Source organism: Vombatus ursinus, unplaced genomic scaffold (genome assembly GCF_900497805.2).
Source record: "Vombatus ursinus unplaced genomic scaffold, bare-nosed wombat genome assembly UNPS02011369.1, whole genome shotgun sequence".
Lineage (NCBI taxonomy): Eukaryota > Metazoa > Chordata > Mammalia > Diprotodontia > Vombatidae > Vombatus > Vombatus ursinus.
This window is the reverse complement of record NW_020951147.1, coordinates 4,197,219-4,223,873: the sequence shown is the minus strand read 5'-3', so window position 1 is coordinate 4,223,873 and position 26,655 is coordinate 4,197,219. Positions and strand designations below refer to the sequence as shown.

The following is a 26,655-nucleotide window of genomic DNA, read 5'->3' as shown; positions in this document are numbered from 1 at the left end:
TTAATATGGGCCGGCCATGCTGGGCAGTCCTTTGTCAATGTCTCCTATGCCTCACAAAGTTCTTCAGAGAGACCTTGAGAGTGTCCTTGTATCACTTTTTTTTTTTTTTTTTTTTTGGTTAGGCAGTGGGGTTAAGTGACTTGCCCAGGGTCACACAGCTTGTGTTATGTGTCTGAGGCTAGATTTGAACTCAGGTCCTCCCGAATCCAGGGCCGGTGCTCTATCCACTGTGCCACCTAACTGCCCCTTGTATCACTTCTTCTGACCTCCGTGTGAGCACTTGCCTTGTGTGAGTTCTTTGTAAAGTAGTCTTTTATGGAAACATACGTTTGGCATTTGAACAGCACAGCCAGAGTATCAGAGTTGCATTTTCTGCAGTAGAATTTGAATGCTTGGCAGTTTATCTTGAGAAAGGATCTTATCTTGCCAGGTGATCTTCAGAATTTTCCCAAGACAATTCAAATGGAAGCAGTTCAGTTTCCTGGCATGTTGCTGGAATACTGTCCATATTTCACAGGCACACAACAATGAGGTCAGCACAACGGCTTTGTAGACCTTCAGTTTGGTTGGCAGTCTAATACCTTTTCTCTCCCACACTTTCCTTCAGAGCCTCCCAAACACTGAGCTATCTCTGGCAATGTGTGCATCAATCTCATCATCAGTATGTACATCCCTGGAAAGTATACTGGCAAGGTAAGGGAACTTATCCACAGTATTCAAAATTTCTCCATTTGTTATAACTCATGGTTCCATAGATGGATGGTGTGGTGCTGGCTGGTGAAGAGCCTGTGTTTTCTTGGCGTTAATTGTTAGGCCAAAATTAGCACAAGCAGCAGAGAATTGATCCAAACTTTGTTGCATGTCACCCTCAAAGGCAGCATTGAGTGTACAATCATCTGCAAACAGAAAATCACGCACCAGTTCTCCCTCCGCTTTAGTCTTGGCTTGTAGCCTTTTCAAGTTAAATAATTTACCATCAGGGCTGTAGCTGACTTTGATGCTGTTTTCACCCTCGTTGATGGTGTCTGACAACATTGCAGAAAACCTCATGCTAAAAAGCATGGGAGCCAGCACACAGTCTTGCTTCACTCCATTGGTGACAGGGAAAGCTTGAGAGCATCATCCGTTATTCAGAACCCGTGCAAGCGTGCCATCATGAAACTGACGTACAAGACTGATGAACTTCTCTGGGCAGCCAAATTTTGCCATTATCTTAGACAAGCCTTCATGACTAACAGTATCAAAGGCCTTGGTCAGATCAATGAATGTTGGGTACAGACCTCTCTTCTGGTCCTGGCATTTCTTCTGGAATTGTCGGGCAGCGAAAACCAATTGACCATTCCTTGGCCCTTTCTGAAGCCACATTGGCTCTCAGGTAGATGATCATCTTCAAAGTGAAGGATCAGCCTATTATGGAGTGCTCTGGCAAGAATCATGTCAACAGTGACCAAGAGAGAGATCCCCTTGTGATTGTTACAGGACAATCTATTTCCTTTACTTTTATAGAGATGGACAATGGAGGCATCTTTGGATTCCTGGAGGATATCCTCCTCTTGCCATGTAACCTGGAAAATTGCAGCCAGTTTTTATATGAGCAGTGGACCGCTTCCTTGTAGATCTCTGTTGGAATAGAATCAGCACCAGGTACTTTGCCACATGAGAGGAACCTAATGGCATTCAAAACCTTCAGTTCTGAAAAACATTCAGTGACCTTCAGTTGGAAAGTCAGCTAAGGAGAGATTGACTTCAACCTGAGGTATATGATCAGTGGCTTCAGCATTGATTGATGATGGTCTGTTAAGAACAGTATGGAAGTGTTAAGCCCATCTCTCCAGGATCATGTTATCATCACTAATCAATGTGGCTCCGTCGGCACTGAGTAGTTGAGATACACCATAGATCTTTGGCCCATAAATAGCCTTTAGGACATCACAAAAGTGCTTTGGAGTATTGCTGTAGTCTAAAACTGTATTTCATCTGCCTTCTTACCTTGCAAAGCCAGAAGACAAGGGTTTCTCTTCCAATTAAAAAAGTATTAACACGCGTTTTCAAAAACTTCTCATGATAAGTCTCAGATCTATCCTTTGGAAATTTGTAAGAAATGGCAATAAAAAATATCTTTTATTCCCCTAACTGACAGATAGTCAAAGGATATAAACAGGCAGTTTTCAGAAGAAATCCAAGCTATCAATGGCCATATAAAAATACTCCAAGTCACTAATAATTAAAGAAACAAAATTAAAACAATTCTGACACACTACCTCACACCCATCAGATTGGTTGACATGACAGAAAAGGAAAATGACAAATGCTGGAGAGGATGTGAGAAAACAGATACATTAATGCACTGTTGGTAGAGCTGTGAAACTAGTCTAACCATTCTGGAAGGCCATTTGAAGCTATGCCCCAAAGGTTATTAAACTGTGCAGACCCTTTAACTCAGCAGTACTGCTTCTTGGGCTACACTACCAAAGAAATAAAAAAGAGGACTATTTTTGTACCCACATGTACAAAAAATATCTATAGCAACTCTTTTTGTGTGGTGGCAGAGGAATGCCCATCAACTGGGAAATGGCTGAACAAGTTGTCATATATAAATGTGATGGAATACTATTGTATTATAAGAAAAGATGAAGGGGGTGGTTTCAGAAAAATCTGGGAAGACTTCTATGAACTGATGCAAAATAAAGTGAGCAGAACCAGGAGAACAATCCACACAGTAACAGCAATATTGTAACAATAATCAATAGTGAAAGACTTAGCTATTCTAATCAATAGTGATCTAAGACAATTCCAAAGGACTTATAATGAAAAATGCTGTCCGTCTCCAGACAGAGCATGAATGGACTCTGAGTGCAGATTTCTTCTTTATTTTTCTTGCCTTTTTTTTTTTTTTGCAACATGGCCAATGTATAAATATATTTTGCATGACTGCACACACACACGCACACACACACACACACACACATACATAATGGATATCATATTTCTTGCCTTCCCAATGATTGAGGGAAGGGGTACAGGGAGGATAAGAATTTGGAACTGAAAATAAAAATTTTAAATAAAAAAAAATGTATTATCAAATCAGGCAGACCATGTGGCCTAGACACCTGCTTGCTGCTTGCTAAGGAAGCAAAGCGTTACAACAGCCTTGTCCAAGTTTCTCAGCTAGAGAAGAACTAAGGCAAGGCCAGAAACTCTACAAACTAGAAGGGGTATGACTATGTTATCAAGAGGCAAAAATGAAATTCTTCCAAATGGATTTTAAAACCCTGAGGAGTGACTGGAGCTTTCTTAATGAAAGTTTATGTGGAATGTCTTATTAGAGGCCTCCAGGCCAGCATGTAACAAACTTGCCATTTGTTCTTCATTTCAAAGAGGACCAATGACATCACAGAGTGATGTGTTGACTCGCACGTAAATTGGTCTTAAGTAAGGCAGAGCTGCACAAAGTCATCAGCCTCACTCTTTCTTAGTGAGTCATTCAAGGCCAGTGGCGAGAAAAAAGCCAAGATAACTGGCAACGGCCTGGGATGCAGTGGTTGACCTTGGCATCTTCAGTGACTGACCAAGCTTTAGGTACTCCACAGCACCTGCTTCAGCCACCTTCATAGCTGTTAGAACAAATTGTTCTTATCCACCTATTCTGCCAAGCAAAGTCTTCAGATGCTTCGGGTAGACATCTGCCCTCACCAGCAGGTTTGAGGCCTGTCAGTTACCCTTAACCTGGTTTGGCCTATCTGCTTTTACCAAGATGGTTTTACTAGGGTGTGGCTGCCTCTGCTCATGCTACAGCTTCTTGGAACCACAAGTGAGAGTTGGGTAACTGGTTGGACACCAACAGTGGATGAGCAGCTCTGAAAAGAGTTTAGCAAGCCCTCACTCTAGAGGTGCTAGTGCTCCCTTAATACCCCATATACCCCATGTAGCAAACTAAGAGACTGACGAAGGGAAAAGAAGGTGAGAGTTGATCTAAAGGAATTATGTTTCAGTGAGGCTTCAAGAAAATCTCTATAAATGTGGCCATTGCAAGTAAGGACCATCTTGAGTCAGGAAGAATTTTTACTCTGTATGGCACAGGTCAGCTCAGTTGTCATCCTTGTCCCCCCACGAGTCTCCAGAATCACGATCTCCTCCCTGGCTTCTACTGTGATAGCGTCTGTACCCATTCCAGCTTCCTCCACTTCTCCTGCCATAACCCTCTCACTGTTTGTCCTGGAGTAGGCCAAACACCCTGCTGCTGCTACCAAAGGAGCTGCCTTTCAAGCCTTGGCATGACTTTCCCACATGGTCCACTCTGATCTGTCCATTTCTCATCCATTTCTGACCAGCCTGGCATCCGTAGTGTGTACAGAGCTGGTGAAGGTGATGGGCTTTTGTGCATCCCTGTCTTTGATGACCATGACCTTGGCTGTGTCCCTAAAACTGCCGAACTGCCGTTTCAGGGCCTGCTTAGCCATGTTGAAGTCTTTGGATGTGGTGATGACTCAAGTGAACAGAGGACAGTGAGGAAAGACTACTCTTTTATATTTAATGTTCTGTAGGCTATTGCATAGATGGTATAAAATAACTCTTTTTTATAATTGAGTTGAAATATCTGGATGCAAATTCATCTTCTGTAGCCTCACTGGAAGCATCTTTAGGACAGCTTCATAGCAGAAAGAACAACAGGGCTGATGTGAATCTTATCCAGATCCTGTGTGAGTTTGTCTTCTGCAAGATCTAGTAACAACTCACATGTGTTACATGTGAAGGTTTGAAAAGCACCATTATTTGCCATTATCTCATTTCAGCCGTATCTGTGAGGCCACTTTGCAGAGGAGGAAACTGGGCTCATAGAGGTAAAGGAACTCGTTCAAGGCCACACAGCTAGTTACAGAATAGCAATGGGATTTGGCAGAGCCCCTACAGCATGGGCATTCCCAGAGCCGCAGGGACAGACCCCTTCCATCCTCAGGTACCTCATGTACCCCTTCTAGTGTTGAAGCTGGAGGGGCATGAGGACAAGTCCAAAGCTCCTGCTTCCTTATCACTGGCCGGGAACGCTTGTCTGCAGTTAGCAGCGGGGCAGCCGGTGGCCACGTAACTGATAAAGATCTTGTTTACTGATGTGGTAGGACAGCTCAGCCAGTGGGTGCCATTGGCTGGATAAGTTACAGGTCTGCTCTCTCCTTGTATCCGATGCTCCTGCTGATTATTTCCGTGCTCCCATTAGTGTAGAATTCCTGATCCAGCCCTGCGAGCCCTGACGGCCACCATCTTTCCCAGAGTCTGACAGTCAACCCTTTTGCCAAGAAAACAACAAAACATACTGTTTCTTAAGTATTTGCTAGGTACTCAGGAAGGAGTTTAGTAAGCATCACAGGAGTAGAAAACAGTTGCTGCCCATGAATCTACCTGAGAAGTAGAACATGAGTTCTGGCCACTCCTCCCTTGGGAATTATTTTAAGGCGTCATCAGAGCCATATACAAACCAAGCAGAGTCATTTTGACAACCAGAGTGTGTGGCACACAGTAAACACTTCATCAGTGTTTTGCCATTCATTTATCTTTACCCACAGCAGATTTATAGACTGATAAATAAACAAACATAGACTGTTGAATAATGTGCTTCATATGTATGTATTATGATACCTATACATATGTATATATAATATATAGTGCTGTTTTTCAAATGTATGTAAATATTATTGTGATTAATACAAATTCATTTAAAAGTGTTACTGAAATCATAGCTTTTTGTCTTAAATTTCCTCAGTTATACTAATGGTTCAAAAATAGTTCAAACCCTAATTGCTAAAGTTTTTTTTTACTTTAGAAAGGGGTACTCATGCTCAAAACAGTTGGAAACCACTAAGTTAGAACATTGCGAAAATAATGCACAAGGTCAATCTGAAATCATTCCAAGTCCCTACCTGGCAAGGTGCAGATGTCAATTGTGAAAACACAGCATTGAGCCTTACCTGTGCACTGGCCTGAAAATAATAGTCACATTAGCTACATGGTTTGCTACAGCAAGCACCAACCATGAGTGATTAGATGCAGTGAGGGCAGAGAGCACAGGCCAAGAGTCATGTGACTGTTGCTTGCTAGGGGACCTGGTGCCCAGGACTAACAGCATTTCTTTTGTCCATAGGAAGAGGGTGTCCCAGCTGTTCCAGATGCCTTATGCTGGGCCAGCAGAGTCCAGTGCCCTGGGCCCAGCAGCAGAACACTTTTATGAAATGTGTAGTAGTGCTCCTTTCTTGGGGACAGAAGAGAAGAGCTGGAAAGGAAAGCTTGGCTGTCTGTTACCTGGCAACATCATGAGCTTCCTTTCATGATCTAGCCATGTGTTTACAAAGCCCTGGGGCTCCTCCATGATGAGAGCCATAAGAAAAGCCCGGCTTTGATGACCTACTTAGCCACAAGATTCCTTCTTCCCCAGTAGGGGCTGTCTTTGCGTCCCTAACTTGGACTCTCCTTTGTCTTTTCATGCATTTCAAAGATGTGTTTTATTGATAGCCGCTCACTGCCTGGGGGATGTCAGACACCCTTCACTAAGCCTTGTTTTCCTGATCTGTAAAATTAGAGCTTGGGCTAATGGCCCTTTCAACACTAATCCTATCTACATTTTGTGCTGTTTTTTATGTTTGAAAGGTAGAGAAGTCATATAGGCCTGTTAAGTCAATCAACTACTTAGAAACATGCCTGTTCTATAATAGTGCCATTGGGAGCTGTGGGAATTTGTTTAAAACATAGGTGGGATCCCTATGTGAACCGAGGAAGCTCTTGCTTCTAAGCATTGTTTTCTCCGGTCCATTATCTAATAATAGCAGCTGGCATTTATAGATAACTAAGGTTTGTAAAGAGCTTTACAGATATTTTCGTATGTTCTGTACACATCCAAGAGGACTATCTTCCTTTGTTTACACACTTCCCAAGCACCCACTTGCCTTCAATGTACCAAGTTCAAGCTCTTGAGAAGAGGTTTTAAGGGCCTCCCCTTCTCCAAGGAGCTGTCAGCCTCTACCTGCCTTCTAATTTTGACCCCTGTGATTTTAATTTCGTTTCTCTCTGAATGTTCAAATGGCTTCCAGTGAAATATTCATTCTCACCCAAGAAATAGCACCTTTGTAATCTGAGGGTTTGGATTCTCATGTGTGTTTTTTAACAGGTTGATGAAAAGCCCCCAACCTTGATGACAGATTGTCTGGTTATCAAGCAGTTTTTGCACAAAACCAGCATAGTTCACCCAAAGGTAACGTGTTTATTAACTTGATGTTGCCATTTTTCTGGGCAGTAACAGTGGGAGGTGGTGGTGGTGGGGACTTATCTCTTTTGCTGGAGATTTTCTGCATGGTTGAAAATAGGAGCATCTGTCTGTCTGTCTATTGATGCTGATGATTTCTAGTGTTTGGTTTCAGTGTACTTTTGAAAAAGTCTAATAAGAGAGAGAAGGAACTAGTGTTTATTCAGTCCAATGCTTTTTACAGGCATTGTCCCATTTGATTCTTACTGCAACCCTGCAAGGTAGATGTTAGTATTATCCCCATTTAAATTTGAGGAAACTGAAACAGACAGAGGTTAAGTCACTTTTCCAAGGTCACATAGCTCCTGAGTGTCTGAGGCTGTGTTTGACTATACTTCCTGACTCCCTGCTCAGTGCTCTGTCTCCTGTGGCACCCCCTAGCAGCCTAATAAGATAAGATAGAGAGAGATCTCTCCTTCAATACAGACTTTTCTTTGGAGTTCTGTCTTCAGCCTTGCAGTTGTCTTCCTATGTCACCTTGGGTGAGTCATTTCCTTCTTGGAGCTTCAGTTCTCTTTTACGCGCACATGCTAACCCTTGCTTCCACCCTTTCCTCCCAGAGTGACCAGGAGAACAAATTAGAGAATTTCTCTGTTGTGTGTTTGAACTCTGGACATCCAAAATGTGCATGAGGGCCCATTCTCCAAGGCCTTCCCAGGGATAACTGAGTTCATAGTTGTTGGGCATGCCTCCCTTCCTTACTTCTTCCTCCTCACCTACCTCCTCGCTCTCCAACCTACCTTTCCCAGACCAGTCCCAATTGGCTTACCTGCTGTTCCTCAAACTAAGCATCTAGTCTCCCTTCTTAGTGCCTTTGCCCAAGCTCCCTCCAATGCATAGAATCTACAATCTCTATCCATAGCTTCTTTCAAGGCTCCATATCCATGCCCCCTCCTATGGAAAATCTTTCCTGATTCCCCCCAGCCCTAATCCACATTTAACAGTGGGCCTAAAATCAGGGAAACCTGAGTTCACGTGTCACCTCAGACATTTACTGGCTATGTGACTCAGAGCATGGTCCTTAATCTGTCTGCCTGTTTCCTCAAATGCAAGATTTTGCAGATCATTTGAGAAGGCTGAGAGAAGGGAACAAACATTTGTTTAGCACCTGTGATGTGTGTCAGGTACTGGGCTGAGTGCTTTGTACAAAAATTATCTCATTGGACCCTCACAACAGCCCAGTGAGGTAGGTGCACGGCCTCCTCAAATGATTGCACGTGAGCATCTTGGTTACCTATTGAACCTTTAATTCACACTACCTAGCACATAGCACTTTGTTGGATTGGATTGGAAACGCATTGAGTTGTGAGAAAGAGCTTGATGATGGGTGAAGATTTAGCCTTTACTAAATACTCTAGTTACTCATTTGTTTGCAGGTCAGATTCCACTTTGGTGTGGAAGTGAATGGAGTCCTCTCCAAGGAAAGCTTTGGGTAAGTCCCCTTCTGGCCACAGAGGTGGTGCCATTTCCTATGGCCTGGACAAGTATAGTCCCCACACCCACACCAGCCTGACCAGTGCATGGAAGGGATCCCCTGAGGTGGCAGATCAGGAGCCTCTGCTGTGAGCCAGGATAAGATGTGGGAAGAGCTGGCATTTGACCTGCTGGAACCTTAACCTGTTGTGTCTGTCCTTCCCAGGGTGGAGAAGGAGCCCATGGTGAAGCTGCTAAATGGGATTGGCCTGCTCACCAGTCAGCACCACTATGTGAGGTGAAGGAAAAGCTCTGTCTCCCTCATTCCTGTGACCTGGGAAAAGGAAGGTCCTTGGGATGTGATAGCGCCCTGGGGCAGTTTGACTTCACAGTGCCAGTATAGCTGGGCTGATCATCCTTTAAGGCACTGCCCTTCCCTCTACCAAGACTCCATCTGGGATTTAGAGAATCTTCAATCTGGGCTGTGACCCCAAAGGCTTTTTGAGTCCAGCTTCTCACCCCAAGTCCCAACTGTATCACACTGTATCGCACATGAGATTATTCTTAAAGACATACAGCAGAGATGTTTCTGGGCTCTTATGTGAGGACCTGCTGAGCTGTGTTTGCAAAGAGGCATCCTGTTGGTCCGGGGGCTGAAATTTTCATCCTCAGCAACTGAGCATCATGGAGGGCTCACCCTCTGATCTCTCTCTCTCTCTCTCTCTCTCTCTCTCTCTCTCTCTCTCTCTCTTTTTTTGGTGAGGCAATTGGGGTTAAGTGACTTGCCCAGAGTCACACAGCTGGTGAGTGTTATGTGTCTGAGGCTGGATTTGAACTCAGGTCCTCCTGACTTCAGGGCCGGTGCTCTATCCACTGTGCCACCTAGCTGCCCTCCTCTGATCTCTCTTAGTGGAAAGCATGTGCCTATTGATGAGGTCACAGCTTGTTAAATACTGGAATCACAACACTACATATATCATGTCCTGCAGCACACTGACTGCGGTCATCTGATGCTTCGCATAGGGAATTGGAGAATAGGGAAAAGTCAGATTAAGGCATCCCCACATTTTACCAACACTGTTCCCTGCCCTGTTCCACAGTCTTATCCCAGCATGAGGCCCAGAACTCCAGAGTGTTGTACAGGGCCTCCAAGTGACCTGGGGAAAGTTTACTTTACCTCTTTGGGCCTTCAGTCCCCCATCACTGAAATTAAGGAGTGGAACCAGATGGCTTCTAATTATTGTTGCTCAGTCATTTTCTGTCATGTCTGACTCCTTGTGACCCCATTGGGGGTTTTCTTGGCAAGGATACTAGAGAGGTTTGCCATTTCCTTCTCCAGCCCATTTTGCAGATGGGGAAACTGAGGCAAAGAGGGTGAAATGACTTGTCCAGGGTCACACAACTAGTAAGTGTCTGAGGCCATATTTGAGCTCAGGAAGAAGAGTCCTCCTGAAGCCAGGCCGGGTGCTCTAACCACTGCACCACCTACTTGAAGGTGCTTGCAAATCTTTAATGTTTTTGAGTCTATAAAAATTATTTCTCACATTAAATCAGTGCTGTTCTAATACTAGTAGAAATTTAGGTGAAAATATGCTTAATATGAATGTGTAAGTAAGGTCTGTATCAGATTGCATGCCATCTTGGGGAGGGGAGAAGAGAGGGAGGGGGAGAAAATTCAAAACTCAAAATCTTATGGAAGTGAATGTTGAAAACTAAAAATAAATAAGTAACTTATTTTTAAAAAAGAAGAGAAGAAATTTAGGAGCTATTTACTCCAAGTAATAGATGCATTTCCCATAGCCTTTTGTCTGATCGATAATTAGAGCTGTCCACCACCTGGTAAACTACTCAAGTGTTAGGTGTATACAGTTTCATCTCTATCATTCAGGTAATTGAAATCCCTTATACTAGTTAGTGAAGCCCATGTCCTGTTGGTGGAGCACGGTGTAGCAAAGAGGCAGTCTCAGAGTCAGGAAGATCTGAGTTCAAATGCTGCCTATGACATGCTGGCTGTGTTTACCTAGGCTAGTCCCCTGATTCTTCAGGGCCCCAGCCAACGCTCTGAGATTCTGAACTGAAGGGCAGCTGCTGATCTTTGTTGGTAGAGGCGCTTCCTCAGTGAGAGCTCTCTCCCACTGGTGAAATCATGGGCCCTTCCAAACAAGCTAAACAGCTGCCATGGATACGGCTCGCTTGCACCTGGCATAAGGAGCCTGGCGAGTCTGTTCTGATGGTGTCAGAAGACACTTTCAGAGACTGACACTCTCATGGAGTCTGCTCTCTTGAGTTGATTTGGTTCTGGCTCCTCTTTGGGTTGAAGAAATACCTGTGGGCAGGCCTGGGAATGAAGGCATCTGCTACAGTCTGGGGTGGTCCTGGGGCCTTGAGAATGCTATCTAGTTTGGTCCTCATAACTGAAGCCTTAATTTAGCTAAATACCTGGGCTCCCCAGAAAGGGGAACCAAGCTTCTATTTAGCAGTGACGTGTGCCTTCCCAGAGTCGTTTTAGAGCAGGACCAATTCTCACCAGCTAGGGGCAGCTAGTGACAAAATGTATAGAACTCTGGGCCTGGAGCCAGGAAGCTCTGAACCCGAGTTCAGATCTGATCTCAGACACTATCTCTGTGACCTTGGGCAAGTCCCTCAACCTGTGTTTGCCTCAGTTTCCTCAACTGCAAAATGGGGATAAGAACAGCACCTCCCTTGCAGGGTTGTTGAAAGTAGATCAAATGAGATATTAGTAGGATGCTTAGCCTGGTGCCTGGCACGTAATAGGTGCTATATAAATGCCTAATCTCCTCCCCTCCCTTCCCAGAAACCCTTGCGATGTTTAGGTCTAAACCACAGGTTTTCTCCTAACTTAGCTGGCCCCAGGCAATCCGGACAGAAAGGTTTATTTGATCCAATGCTGAGGGGAAAGTGTTTGGTGGAATATATTCTGATTCATTGGTTTAAAGAGAGGGGGGAGAAAGAGGCTCAGTGATGTGTCCCTCTATAGGACAGACCTGTTAGTGGGTCAGTAGCCAGCTAATTTCACCCTTAGCATGATTCTTCCTGGGGAGGAAAGATGGCCTGGCTTACCTTACTCTTCTTAGGAAATGGAATTTTCCCAGTGATATAAAAAGCATCAAGGCTGAGGGTGTGTGCTGTGCAGACAAAATTATTTCAGGGGCTTTCCCAAGCCTGGCTATAGCTAGATGATGAGGTCATGTGTGCTCATGGAAACCAAACTGCCTTCCTGACTGTCTTTCCTTGAAATCATTAAGCTGGTGGTCTAGATGACAAACATTCCTTTTGGTAAAGAGAAGCTGCTGGTGGTGCTGGCAGAAACAGGGACTGGGGTCACAGGAACTCAGAGGTGGGAGAGACCTCAAAGGCTGTCCAGTGCAGCCCCTACTTCAAAAGAAATCGTTTTAAGTGTGGGGTGGTACTACCCCCGCCATGCCAACTTTGATGGCACCCTAGGTGGGGAGCTGAGTCACCTAGCCCCGAGAGCCAACTACAGGCAGAGAAAGTGGAGTGTGTGTGAGTGTGCCTGTGTGTGTGTGTGTATGTGTGTGCTTGTGTGTGTGCCTGTGTATGTGAATGTATATGTACGTGTGTGTGTGAGCTTGTGTATGTGAGGGCGTGTATGTGTGTGTCTATGTGAGTGTGAGTATATATGTGTGTATGTGTATGTGAGTGTGTGCCTGTGTGTGAATGCTTGTATGTGTATATGTATGCCTCTGTGTGTGTCTGAGTGGTTAGAGGGGGCTTCACAAATGTTGTTGGTTTCTTTTAGCCATTTCTTGAGGGGAAAAAATGCCCTACGAGTTGCCTTTCCTGTTTTCTGTGTCACCAGGCCAGGATTTCTGGGGGCCCAGAAAGTCTGCAGCAGAATCCACCCTGTGCTGGGGCATCCTGTCGCCCTCTTCATTCCTGACGAGGAAGCCAACATGGGCTTACTGGGGCAGCTGACCCTCACTCCAGCAGCTGCTCTGTGTCCCTGCTGCAAGCTTCATCCCGACCAGACCAGCCAGATCTCTGCAGCCTTCATATCCTTTTAATGTCACTGAGGCCAAACTGTCTTTGGCGACTGATCAGTCCTCCCAGGCCTGAGAAGGCCCCCAGCATCGGCACCTGCACTTTAGACACACACACAACACGGGCACCTGGGGCTACCTCTGGTGCAGTCCCTCCTCCTTGTGCCATGGGGTAAAGAACAGAGGCCTCGGTATTGGAAAGGTTAGAAAGGCCTCTCGCTTGGAGCTCAGCAACCTCCCTCGGAGGCCACATCTAAATCATTTCAAACCTTTTTTTTTTTTTTTTTTGTTACCCCACATCCCTGGGACATGGGGAAAATTCTTCCCTCTTAAATGTGACTTCACTGTAGGCCCAACAGGGAAGCCATACCATGAAAGTATGTAGCGGCAGCCAGGGAAGTAGGGGTCAATGTTCCATCACTGGGGTCTGTGCTCCATGGGCCAGACTCAGTGGGACGCAGTACATCACCACTGGCAATGCTTGGGCACTAGCTCAGGAGGCCCGTTTTTAATGCAAGTGGGAAAACTAGTTTCTTAAAGCAGCAGTTTGTTTACTGGGCCAAAAGACGCACCCAAAACTAGCTTGCGTCCCTCCGGGTCCCTCCCAATCTAGACACATTGTGTGGCTCCCCTGTGAGGCCAAAGGCTCAATGATGTGGTCAGGCAAATGAGCATTTTATTTGTTATCTATGACGTGTATTTTAAACAGTTGCTTTGTTAAAACCATTTTTAAAGGCAAGGTAAATATTTAATATTGTTTGTAGAGATATTTCCTGAGATCTTCTGTGAAGCAATCAGCCTTTAGTAAGCACCTCCTATGTATGAGAAGGTTAAGGGAGGCTAGGGCATGACGCCAGTGGGATCGAGTAAAGGGCCATTTGAGAACGATGTGGGGTCACTGACATTTTCGGGGGGGGTGTTTCTATCAAAGGCTTTGAGAACTCGATCACAAACAACCAGCAGCATTTATTTTTACAAAGCCTTCTAATTGTGTATGAAGTTAGAGCAGGGTTTTCAGCCTCCAGGAAATGTGTGACAGGACAGGACACTTCACCTGCTACCAAAACTGTCTCCTAATCTTTAAAATCGGAATAATACTCTCATGACTTACCCCACTCAAGTCACTCATGTGCTTTGAAATTCTTAAAGTGCTGTATTAATGTAAGTTATTAATTTTATTACAGTGAGAGGGTTGGACTATGTTATCTCCCAGCTCATTCCCATTCTCACCTTAGATGATCGTGTGAACTGGTGGTATATGAGAAAGCTCAGAGACAGAAGTGGCCTAGGCACCTAGGGGCGTGGCCCGGGGCATGCTGCTAAATGATTAGAAGCAGTTCCTCCCAGACCTATACGTTACTTAGTATAATGTGCATTATTAACATTGTCTCCTTCACTGAAGTCTGGACAATCAACAAATCGAGCACTGGCTGATGCCGGTGCTGAAAATTTAACAATCAGCTCTCCCCAGGCAGTTCAGAGAGCTCCAACATACCTGGCAGGCAGGTTTGCCCAACAAAGCAGAGAATTTAAACCTGGGTGGAGTAGGGAATGAAGGCACCTGTGAGGAGAGGGAGGAACATTTCTAAATGAGCGCAGAAGGAATTTTGATTGGATTCAGAAGGCAACTGGCAGGCCCTGTAGATTTCAGAGCAAGAAAGTGACATTAAGATTATGCTTTAGGTTTAGAAAAAAGATTCTTGTTCCCCCGAAGCCTGGCTGAGAAGGTAAAAAGCAGGAGGAGAGAGACTGGCTAACAGCTTGTGGCCTGCTCGAGGGCTGGAGCAGGAGCTGGGATGGTAAGAAGTGGCCCCCTCTGCACGGATCTCCTAGGGTTGGCCTGTGGAGGGCATGGCCAGCTGCCGCTAGCGCCCAGCACCTAGCGAGTCTAGCCCAAGAGGGAAGGGGAGACAAAGCTGATGATGACTCTGCTGGCATCAGAATCCTTAGAGGGAAATCAGGAAGGGATGAGCCTTCAGAGATGCTGCCTGTTGGGGGCCCGTGGGCCATTCATGGGCCAACATCTTGAAAATGGTGGCAAGAAAGAGGAGGGAGTGAGCTGTGAGAGTCCTGAGGGAGGACTTGAGGACCTGAGGAAGCTTACAGAATTAAAAACAGAATTTACAGAATGTAAAATAGGACAGTTAGGATAAAACAGGAGCAGACTGTAGGGAAGCCTGGGGAGTGAGAGCTGCAAGGCATTTGGGAGGATCTGACAATAGGGCTCTGAGTGTGGCTGCTCTGGGTTTTCAAACAGTGAAAGCAAAAGGGAAACCCTTTGAGCACAAAGTAGCCAATGTCTTACAAAAGAAGGCCTTTAACGCTTTTTCCTGAGACTGAGCTCTAGGAGGAAGCTATCCCGTGGTCCCTGGAACATCGAGTAGCTTGAGGAATAAGTTTTCAGCTTCTGTCTTCTAGGAGACACAAGTGCTGTGTTACTCTGTTCAGATGGGCAGCTCTTTTGCCCTATAAATGCAGACAGTAACAGCCCAGTCACTGAAAGGCTCTCTGCAGCCCACAGCATGTGCATTAACACGCCCCTTCAATGGTCTGGTGTCTTAAGAGAGAGCCTTTGGCAGATGTCCCTGGAATTCTCCAAGTGTCTGTGATGCAGCCATCCTATGCTGGTCAAAGTGAGAGGGCTGGGCTTTCATGTCGGGTGAGCAGGGCTACGTTTGTCATTTTAAGAAAGTTTAAGAGCTAGGCTGGTGCTGTTAGCCAGGAGAAGGCTGCCTTACTCTTGGAGATCTGGGCTGGAAGCAGAACCTAGAAAGAGAATGTCCGTGGTCTTGGAAAAGGCACAGCCTTCCTTCCAGTTCTTGTGAAACAAGTTGGTGGGGTGGGGCAGGTACACTGTCTGCTATCTGTTCACTGCCTCTGTGCTCAGACCCAAACCACGTCAACTCAGAGAGCTATTTGGAAAGCTTGGGAGTCCAGACTAGCCCTTATCTCAAGGCTCAAGAAAGTTCTGCTTCTCAAGACTTTCCGGGTCACTGAGTTCTTTTAGAAGTGATTGAAACAGAGATGCAGATGCTGGTGTCAGTCTGAGCCTGGGCCCAGACTAGCAGAGTCTTTGCTAAGACTGATGAAATTCGAGTCCAAGTGAAGTGTCTTTAGCTAAAAGGGGCCAAGTCTGATTTTCAGACATCAGGGGGCCTCTTCCTTCACAGAAGGAAGTCCTCCTGGGACTTGATATGTGGAGGGGGTTTGCTGTTTTCAGAAGCCAAGCTGGCAGAATCCAAGCTTTGTTAGGCCCCACCAAGTTGGAAAGCTTTGAGGTTGGCCTGTTGTCTAAGGCAGAGGCTTATTTGTCTACTGCCAGTTTGCCCACAGAGCACTGAGGGACTTGTGTGGCCACTGCAACCCCAGCTAGCTTCTCCCGTGTCCTGACAGCCTGAGTTGGTGAGCAGCCCTGCTTACCCCACACAGGGTCTCTGGAGCATGAGTTCAGGGTCTGTTTGAGTGGTCCTCAGAAGCATAAGAGTTAGACAGACTTTCTGTCCTTTCCAGGCTAGCCTTCTCTTCGTATCTATCATTTCCTACAGCAATGTCCACATATAAGCGATGGGATTCCACAGGGTTCCCTTTATGGCCTTGCCTGGCTCACTCCATGTCCATGGTGACTGAATCTCCTGTCCCCAAAGTGTAGGAAGTTTTCATGATTAATTCAGATGTCCAACGACTTCCTCCTGCTGTCCTGGCCTGCGTTTTCATTTTTATGATGCTCCACTGGCTAATGGCCAAGCTCCATAATCCTCACAGGAAGCACCTTTCTCTAAGTTCACTGTTAAGAAAACAGGAGAGGCTGCTGAGGGGAGATTCTTAATCCTTCCATTCTGTATCGCCCTGGCACAGGGGACAGTGCCAAGGACAAAACCAGAAGGTTGTGAGGCCGCCGTTGGTCTTCCCAAGCTTCCCCAGCATCCCTGAGTGACGCTCCTGGAGAAGATGCCCCGCTCTTAGGGACTTCGCTCGCCCTAAGCCCCACACAAAATTTTGACGGTGTTCGGGAGGAGGCCACAACTTCCTAGTAGCTGGGGAAAGGCCTAGTGCAGAGTGGTATGAGTCCATGTAGAGTCACAGAACCACAGAATAGCAACACTGAAGGGAAGCCTAGAACAGAGACCAGCTGAAAGGGAAGTCAGAACTAACACCCATTTTTAGGTGGGGAAATTGAGGCCTTAAGAGGTGGTTAATCTATAGGAAGTGTCGATCGGGGCGTTTCTGTATTTGTTCTAACACACTTAATACTAAGGATTTAGGAACCAAAATTTGGTATTTTTCTTTAGCCATCATATGTATTTCTGTATGGACCTTCAGGTCTGCCTCTACTATTTCCAAATCAGGAGCATCCATTAACTGTCTTCAAGGATAATTCCTACCTTTTTGACTGGAAGAAATATCACTTATGTGCAGCACTCAACTCGAATATCGGTTTGGAAGAAGGTACAGCTCACTCTTGGAAAACCCCGGAGGTGGGAAGAGGGGAGGGCGGAATCGTAGATGGCCAAAGTGGGCAGAAGTCGAGCCTGCTCCCTGATTTGTTCTGCTGGGCCTCCTGGGGTGGGCCCAGGAGCAGTGGGGAGAAGCTAAAGAGAAGCAGCTCAGGCTGGATGTCAGGAACAATGTCGTGGTGACTGCAGCTGTCCAGCAGCCAAAGGGGCTGCCTCGGGGCGGGGAGCGAGTTTCCCCTCACCCAACAGGAGGTTTTCAGAGAGAGCCTGGGTGACCACCCAGGAGAGAGCCTTCCTGGCCATGTTCGAGTTGGTCCAGGTGCCACTGTCCTCTTTCAGCTCTCACCTCTATGAGCTGTGGTGCCAGTTTAGCCAGGCCCAAAAAGGAGGCACCACATGCCAAAAGGTCTGGCAGCCAAGCAGATTAAATGCAGGGCGGCATTACGCGTTCTTACTATTAATAGCTGGAGTTTGTTTCTGACTGTCGTGTTTATGTAATCAATCCGTTCCATGCAGGTATGTGCACAGAATGCAGATCTGTAGCTCTGCATGTCCCTCTGATTAAAGCTTAGCAAGGCACCAAATACGCCAGGTAACAGGAATATGGAAGTACCTGGCTGAATCAGGGAGACTTCAGGGCTCTTAACTTCAACATTATGTAAATTCTACCTTGCCTGAAATCCAGGGGGGAGCTGGGACAGGTGAATCCAGCAGATCATGGTGACCAGTGGGAGAGAGAGATCCCAAAGCGTTGGTTGCCATACTGGGGAAGGAAAGGCAGCGTCCAAAAGTGACAGGCAGAGTCCTAGGTAGAGAAGTGATCCTAGGGACGGGACTATTTTTTTCTGTAGTGCTCAGCTGTTTCAGAATGAAATAAAGGTTCTAGAGAATAACGTTTGTGTTCTCTGTGATTAGTAGACTGATATTTGGTCATAAGACAACAGGCCCCCAGAGAGAGGTGGGTGGTTCTCCACCTCTCAGAGGAGCAGAGGGGTTTAATGACAAAGAGGTCAGTTAGGCAAATCCCAGGGGCTTTTGTCTTTTCTGCTTTAACTTTTGTTTTCAGACTTTCCAGTTTTTCACCCTTTTACAGTCTGTGGGGCTGCTCTGAATTGTCTGGTAGTGAGCCTGGAACTTATTCACTTCTTAGGGCATAAACCATATTGGGAAAGGTTTTCTGATCCCACGCGGTTCTGGGGCCCAGGGCCAGGAGCCTTGGGTAGAATCCTGGTGATTTAGGATTTTAGGCTTTTATGGCTCTTTTCTGGGGGCCCTAGCTATCATAACTGCATTGTGCCTTCCCAGTTTTCTGTGCCACCTGACTCTGTTCTGCATGGATTCCATCAGGCAGACATTATTGACTTTATCTTATAGATGCGGAAGCTGCCTCCCTCCATCTTTCTGTTCCCCGTTCAGCATAACCTTCATTGCTAGGGCAGACTTTTTAGCCCTAAGACATTTGAAAATTTTGCTTATCTTAAAACGTCCCGTAATATCTCGTTCTTAAGATCTGGTGCTTCCCGATGTGAGTTACTGGATTGAGTCCCATGAGAGGAGACGGCCCCCGGACTCGGAGGAACGTGTTCTGCTGCTCTTTCTCATGGTGGATTTCCACGGTGGATTCCCAGCTCAGCTGACGGAGGCCTGGGGTAGGTGGAGACCAGAACTGTCCATTCATGGCCACGGCTTCAGCAAACAGTGACATGTCCCCAGGATTCTGATCTATGACGTGCTGGAAGCATGGACCTTATGCAGCACGGTCAACACTGCTAAGTGAATTAAACGGACTTTTCTCTAGCATTTTGAAAAAGAATTCTCTTCGACACATTACCTAAATGCCTATGTACTCCCAGGTCTCCCAGCACCCTCTGCAGCCCTCCTCCCATGTCTTCGATGCCAAGGTCAGAGTCAGCACAGGTGCCAAGTGGTCCTCCCTCAACTTGGTGCCCTCCCTCGGACACTCCCCGTTTTATCCTGTAGGGGGCTGTCTCTGTGTTGTCTCTGTTCCCCCACCTCCACCCCAGACCCCCATTAGACTATGAGCTCTTGGGAGCTTTTCTTTGAATCCCCAATGCTTAGAACAGTGTCTGGCATAGAGTCGGGGCTTAATAAATGCTTGTTGACTTGAAGAAGACCAGGGTTCAAATCCTGCCTCAGACACTTACAACCTGTGTTGTTAACTAGCCCATTTAGACAACCATTTCCTCATCAGTAACCTCACAAGTTTCTTCTGGCTTTAAGCCTCTGCTCCTCTGAAGCTAGAAAGGTTTCAAGTACAGGTTTGTGAGAGATTTTTATTCTGTTGGCCAAAGACCGGTCTTGCCAAAGTCACAGAGGCTCACCATCAGGTTGGTGGTGGGGGTGAGGGGGTATTTTTTAGTCTCAGCAACTCTGGGAGATTTTCTGCCCAGTTTTAGAGGGGTTTGGGATCTGTGTTGGCGGAGGGAGAACCCCCTCTGATGAGATCAGAGATCCTGAAACCAGCCAGTATGTTTCCCCTGCTGCTGAGGTGGACCCCCCTCCCTTGGGAGCCTGCCTGAGGCCAGTGGCCTTCACACACAGGTTGTACCACATGATGCCATGGAAAGAATGCTGGACTTGGAGTCTGAGGTCCTGGGTTCAGGTCATGCTGCAGCCTCGCAGTTGTATAACCTCTATAAAATGAGGGCTTGGGGGAGATCTCTGAGGTCTGTGACAACTCCAAGTTGCTGTGTTTCTGGGAGTGCTGTTCACTCACTCGTTTGCAGGCCTATGATAGGATTCAGCCCTCTATAATGATCAGAACCAGGGTGTGATGGCCCCCACAACTGACACAACAGATCCTGAAGCAAACCACGAGCCTTTGTTCTGAGGAGAGAAGGGCCTGCCCGAGCTCAGGCGAGCGCTCACACCTGGGGGTCATGTGCCTCTTCTTGGTATTTCAGGAAGGGCCTGAACTCTTGGAGCCCCGAAACTAGAAGGAGAGGGCTCCTCACCCTGTCCATTAATCGATCAACAAACATTTATCCAGTACCCAGTAGGTACCAGGCTCTGTACTAATAAGTGCCAGGGATCCTATCTCCCCGCCTTGCCCTCTCACCAGGCACTCCAGCCCCTGCCCTGGGGCTCTGGGCTGCTGGCTGGTAAGAGATGAACCCCCACACTGCTCTCTTGCCTTTGCTGCCCTCCCTCACCACCTTGTTCCGCTGGCTTCCAGGCTCCCACCACCTCCCTGTGACTTTAACAATTCAGTTTTATTTTATTTTCTGTTCCAAAGTCTCTCCCCTCTTTCTCTCCCTTCTCCACCCATTGAGAAGGCAAGAAAAACAGAACCATTATAAATAGACATAGTCATGCAAAACATTAGCCCTGCCCCCCCAAAAGAAAAGGAAGAGAAGAAAATAAGCTTCCATCTGTACTCTGAGTCCGTCAGCTCTTTATCTGGAGGTGTATGCCATATTTTACCACTAGTCCTTTGGGATTGTGGATTGGTCATTCTGTTGATTGGAGTTAATTAAATCTTTCAAACACTTTGAAAGTGCTCTGGCCCTCAAGTCAGGGAGACCTAAGTTCAAATCTAGTCTCAGACACCTATTAGCTGAGTGTCCTTGAGCAAGTCACTTCACAACTCTGTTTGCCTCAGTTTCCTCAACTGTAAAATGAGGAGAATAACAGCACCCACCTTGCACTGTGGTTGTAAGGATTAAATGAGACGGTATTGGTAAAGTATACAGTACCTGATACATCACAGGTGCTATGTAAATATTTATTCTCCTTCCCCCTTTTAGAGTTTGATTAGCTTTGTAGTATTGCTGTGATTGTATACCTTGTTCTCCTGGTTCTGCTAACTTCACTTTGCATCACTTCATATAGGTCTTCCGAGGTTTTTCTGAAACTATCCTCTTCATCATTTCTTACAGCACAAGAGTATCCATCACATTCATATACCACAACTTGCTCAGCCATTCCCCAGTTGATGGGCATTCCCTCAATTTCCAATTCTTTGCCATCACAAAAAGAGCTGCTATAAATATTTTTGTACCTCTGAGTGCCATTTGAACTATCTTTGATCTCTGGTGAATAGACCTAGTAGCAGTATTACTGGGTCAAAGGGCATGCACAGTTTAATGGCTTTTTTGGCCTAGTTTTAAATTGCTCTCCAGATCACTTAGGCCAGTTCACAGCTTTACCAACAGTGCACCGAAGTACCTGTTTTCCCACAGCTTCTCTGGCATTTGTCATTTTGCTTTTTTATTAACTTGACCGCTCTGATGGATATGAGGTGGTACTTCAGAGTTGTTTTAATTCGTATTTCTTAAATTGTTAGCGATTTAGAGCATTTTTCATGTGACAATTGATAGCTTAGATTTCTTCATTTGAAAATTGCCTATTCATATCTCTCGACCATTTATTAGTTGAGGAATGACTCTTATTCTTATAAATTTGGCTCAGTTCCCTGTATATCTTAGAAATGAGATCATTATCAGAGAAACTTGCTGCAAAGATTCCCCCCCAGATTCCCAATTCTCTTTTAATTTTACCCGTATTGATTGTGTTTGTGCAAAAACTTTTAAATTTTATGTAATCAAAATTGTCCACTTTACCTCCTGTGAACCTCCCTGCCTCTTGTTTGATCATGAACCCTTCCCCTGGCCATCTGTTTGACAGGTAATTTCTTCCACGCCTCACTAATTTGCTTATGAGGTCACTTTATGTCTAGATCATGGGCCCAGTTGGACTTATCTTGGGGAAACGTCGGTCTAGACTTATTTTTTGCCAGACTACTTTCTGGTTTTTGTTGAATAGTGATTTCTTTTACTCATAGCTGGGATCTTTGGGTTTATCAAACACTAGGATACTGTGCTTATTTGCATCTATATGTTGTGCATCTAATCTGTTTCATTAATGAGCCTATTTCTTATCCAATGCCAAATTGTTTTCACAATTACAGCTTTGTAGTATAGTTTGGAATCCGATACTGCTAGGGCCCCTTCCTTGTTGTTCATTTGTCTCAGTTGCATCCAAGTCTTCATGCCCTTGTTTAGGGTTTTCTTGGCAAAGATTCTAGAACGGTTTGCTATTTCCTTCTCCACTTTATTTTACAGATGAGGAAACTAAGGCAAATAACTTGCCCAGGGTCAAACAGCAAGTACTGAACTCAAGAAGATTAGTCTTCTGACTCCAGGCCTGGCACTCTATCCACTGTGCCACCTAGCTGCCCATTTAATTAGTATAGCACTAAATTAATTAATTAATTAATTTTGGTAATATTGTCACTTTTATGATATTGGCTCAGCCTACCCATAAGCAATCAACATTTCTCCAATTATTTAGATGGCTTTATCTGTACGGAGTGTTTTGTAATGGTGTTCATATAGTTTTTGTGTCTTAGAAGGTAGACTCCCAAGTATTTTGTATTGTCTGTAGTTATTTTTCAGTGGAATTTCTCTATCTCTTCCTTCTGGGTTTTATTGGTAATAATCAGAAATGTTGATGATTTGTGTGGGTTTATTTTATATCCAGCAACTTTACTGAAATTTTTACTCATTTTGATTGGGTTTTTTTTTTTGTGGTGACTCTCTAAGTTTCTCTAAGTGAATATAATCTGCAAAGAAGTAACGGTTTTGTTTCCCCATTGCCTATGCTTATTCCTTCAATTTCTTTTTCTTGCTTTATTGCTATAGTATTTCTGGTACAATATTGAATGGGGATAATGGGCATACTTACTTCAGTCCTGTTCTTATTGGAAAGGCTTCTAACTTATCCCCCTTACATTTAATGCTTGCTCTTGTACTACTTATTTTAAGAAGGGCTCCATTTATTCCTATGCTCTCTGAAGTTTTTAACAGGAATGGGTGTTGTGTTTTGTCAAAAACTTTTTCTGCATCTATTAATACAATTGATCGTGTTTACAGTTTTCCCCATATTGAACCAGTCCGGCATTCCTGATAAAGTTTAGCCTAGTTATAGTATATGGTCTTTATGATACATTGCTGTAGTCTCCTAATATTTTATTTAAAATTTTTGCATTATTATTTATTAAGGAAATTGGTCAATAATTTTCTTTCTTTTTAAAATCTTCCCAGTTTAGGTATTAAGACTACATTTGTGGACAATAAAACTGTGCGTACCCTTTGGCCCAGCAATGCCACCACTAGGTCTATACCCCAAAGAGATCAAAGAGAAAGGAAAAGGACCTACATGTACAAAATTATTTATAGTAGCTCTTTTAGTGGTAGCAGAGATATGGAAACTAAGGGTATGCTCGTCAATTAAGGAATGGATGAACAAGTTGTGGTATATGATTGTGATGGAATTATTGCTGTGCCATAAGAAATGCTGAAAGGGATGGGTTCAGAAAGGCCTAGGAAAATTTACACGAGCTGATGCAAAGCAAAGTGAGCAGAACCAGGAGATCGTTGTAATGACGGTCAACGGTGAAGGACTTCGCTGCTCTGATCAATACAATGATCTACAACATTCTAAAGGACTCGTGATAAAAAATGGTGTCTGTCAACCTCCAGAGAGAACCAACACACGCGGGCATTTTTCTTCACATTGTTTTTCTTGCTTTTCTTTTTCTCACAAGCTAACGTGGAAATGTTTTGCATGACTTCATATGTACAATGGGTATCATATTTCTTGACTTCTCAATAGGTGGGGGAGGTACTGGAGGGAGAGAGAGAGAGATTTTAGAACTAGAAATAAAAAGTTTAAATAAAAAACTGTCATAGAAGGAATTTGGTAGGGCCTCCTCCTTGTTTACCTATTTTTTTTCCAAACAGTTTATGTAGTTTTGGAATTAATTGTTCTTTTAATATTTAGTAGAGTTTGTTTAGTATCTTTGCCAAGAAAACCTCAAGGAAGGCATTGGCATGCTATGGTCTACCGGGTCATGAATAGTTGGACACAACTGAATTACAAGCAAGAATTTGTTTGTCAATCTAACTACCCCTGGGTTATTTTTTTTCCCTTTGAGAGTTCATTTATGGCTTGTTCAATTTCTTTTTCTAAGATAGGGTTATTGAAAAATTGTATTTCGTGCTCTGTTAATCTAGGCAATTTATATTTTTGTAGGTATTCATCTATTTCACTTAGATCATGTTTTACAGGCATATAGTTGGGGGAAAGGTCACCTAATAATTGCTACTATTTCTTCTTCAGTGGTTGTAAATTCACTTTTTTCATTTTTAATATTGGTAATTTGATTTTCTTCTTTTTTTTAAATCAAATTAGTTAATGGTTTATCTGTTTTACTGTTTTTGTCTTGTTTTTTAAACAGCTCTTAGTTTTATTCAGTTTTTTTTTTTTACTTTAGATTTTGTTAATCTCTGCTTTGATTTTCAGGATCTCTATTTTGGTGTTTAATTGGGAGTTTTTAATTTGTTGGTTTTCTAGTTTTTTTTAGTTGCATGCTCAGTTCATTGATTTGCTCTTTCTTTCATTGATGAGCAAGTAGGCCAGTATATTTAGACAATAGATTGAGAGAAAACAAAACTATTCTCAGGCCCTTTGTGTTATTTAACTCTGTGTTTCTTGATGACACTAGAATCTAAACATAGCATCTTTCTGATTGCTCACTTATATTTGTCTTTTTGTGTTTCTCTTTTTTCATGTTTTTTTTTTTTTGTTTTAGTTTTCATTTTGGTTTTGGTTTTTTTTGGCAAGGCGATCCGGGTTAAGTGACTTGCCCAGAATCACACAGCTAGTTAGTATCATGTGTCGGAGGCCAGATTTGAATTCAGGTCCTCCTGACTCCAGAGATGGTGCTCTATCTGCTGTTCCACCAGCTGTCCCTTTGTGTTTCTCTTGACTTAGAGTTTCTCCTCAGCTCTGATCTTTTCATCCAGAATGATTGACAGTCCTCCATTTCATTGAAGGCTTATTTTTTCCCCTGTAAGATTATACTCAGTTTTGCTGAATATGTTATTCTTGGTTTCAAACCTTTATCTTTTGCCTTTTGGAATACAATGTTCTAAGCTTTCCACTTCTTTGTCATGGTAGCTACTAAATCTTGTGTGTTCCTGACTGTGGCTCCTTGACACTTGCATTCTTTCTTTCTGGCTGCTTGCAGCATTTTTTTCTTTGAGCTGGAAGATCTAGATTTTGACTATGATGTTCCCGGGAGTTTTCATTTGCATTTCTTTCAGGAAGTGACCAGGAGATTCTGTTTTCACTTTGCCCTCTGGTTCTAATAGATCTGGGAAATTTTTCTTCATTATTTCTTGAAATAAGATATCCAGGACATTTTTTTGATCGTGACTTTCATGTAGTCCAGTGATTCTCAAATTATTTTTCTTTGATCTGTTTTCCACTGTTATTCTGTTTTGGTCTGTTTTCTACTGTAATCTGTTATTCCATTGTTGATCTGTTTTTTGATAAAAGATACATTTTATTCTGTTTTTTAGTCTTTTGACTTCGTTGTAATATTTATTGTTTTCTCATTGTTGAAGCTGTAACATGTACGGTGACCATACCCCAGTCAAACTGTCTCAGCAGACAGCCTAAACCAGGTTGAGGATAACCAAAGGGCCTCAAACCCATCAGTGAGTTAGGGGGTGTCTACCCCAAGCATGTGAAGACTTCCCCTGGTAGAGTGAGCAGATGAGAACAATTTGTTCCAGCGGTCGCGAAAATGGCAGAAGCAGGTGCTATGGAGTGCTTAGAGCTTTGTCAGACATGGAAGACGCCAAGGTCATCCCAACTTTTGTCCTGCCACTGGACTTCGATGACACAGGAAGAGAGAGTGAAGCTGATGACTTTGTGCAGCTGTGCCTCACTTCAATCCAAGGCACGCAGGAGTCAAGACATCCCCCAATGTCATTGGTCCCCTTTGAAAATGAAGGACTAACAACACTGTCGTCTCATGGAGTCATTGACTTCTAATTTGGTCCATTCTGATTTTCAGGGAATTCATTGCTTAAGCAATTCTTGTGCCGAGCTATTAAATCCCTTTCCTATTCTTTCTTCCATTGCTCTCATTGCTTTTATTTTTCCTCTAGCACTCTCCTTTCATTGATAAAAGACATTTTTTGATACAAGACATTTTTTTTTAACACTTGCTTCGTTTCTTCAGAAATTCTAGGTGGTCTCGTGTCTAAGATCTGCTTTCCTTTGAGTCTTTGCTTGTAGATGTTTTAGAGTTATCATCTTCTTCTGGGTTTGTGTCCCAGCTGTCCTTGACACTGTAATAGCTCTTTATTGTGGGGGGGCCCCACTTTCTGAATTAGGGACAGTCTCTGTGTACTTCTGGAGTGAATAGTGGGACTTTTTTTGGTTCTGGTTCATATTCCCTGGGATCCTGCCACTGTTTTCTGCAGGTGTAACAGCTGCCTCTTCATCTCTGCCTCCTGGATTCTCTGGCTTCCTTTAAGTCCCAACCAAAATGCCACCTTCTGCAAAAAGCCTTTCTGGGTGTTCCTTAATGCTGCTGTCTTCTTTCTGCTGATTATCTCCAGCTTATCATGTATATTTCTTATCTGACAGAGTTGTCTGA

At 44.3% G+C, this 26,655-nt stretch overlaps 1 protein-coding gene across 1 annotated transcript in view; it reads left to right on the top strand.

Annotated features, from left to right (window-relative positions):
• CUNH11orf80 (chromosome unknown C11orf80 homolog) overlaps positions 1–26,655 on the top strand; it is a 67,883-nt gene that overhangs the window by 27,279 nt on the left and 13,949 nt on the right. The window contains exons 5-10 of the mRNA XM_027856022.1: positions 7,157–7,240; positions 8,668–8,723; positions 8,931–9,002; positions 12,546–12,729; positions 17,016–17,172; positions 18,689–18,829. Coding sequence (XP_027711823.1) covers positions 7,157–7,240; positions 8,668–8,723; positions 8,931–9,002; positions 12,546–12,729; positions 17,016–17,172; positions 18,689–18,829 — 694 coding nt within the window. The remainder of the gene's footprint in view (positions 1–7,156; positions 7,241–8,667; positions 8,724–8,930; positions 9,003–12,545; positions 12,730–17,015; positions 17,173–18,688; positions 18,830–26,655) is intronic.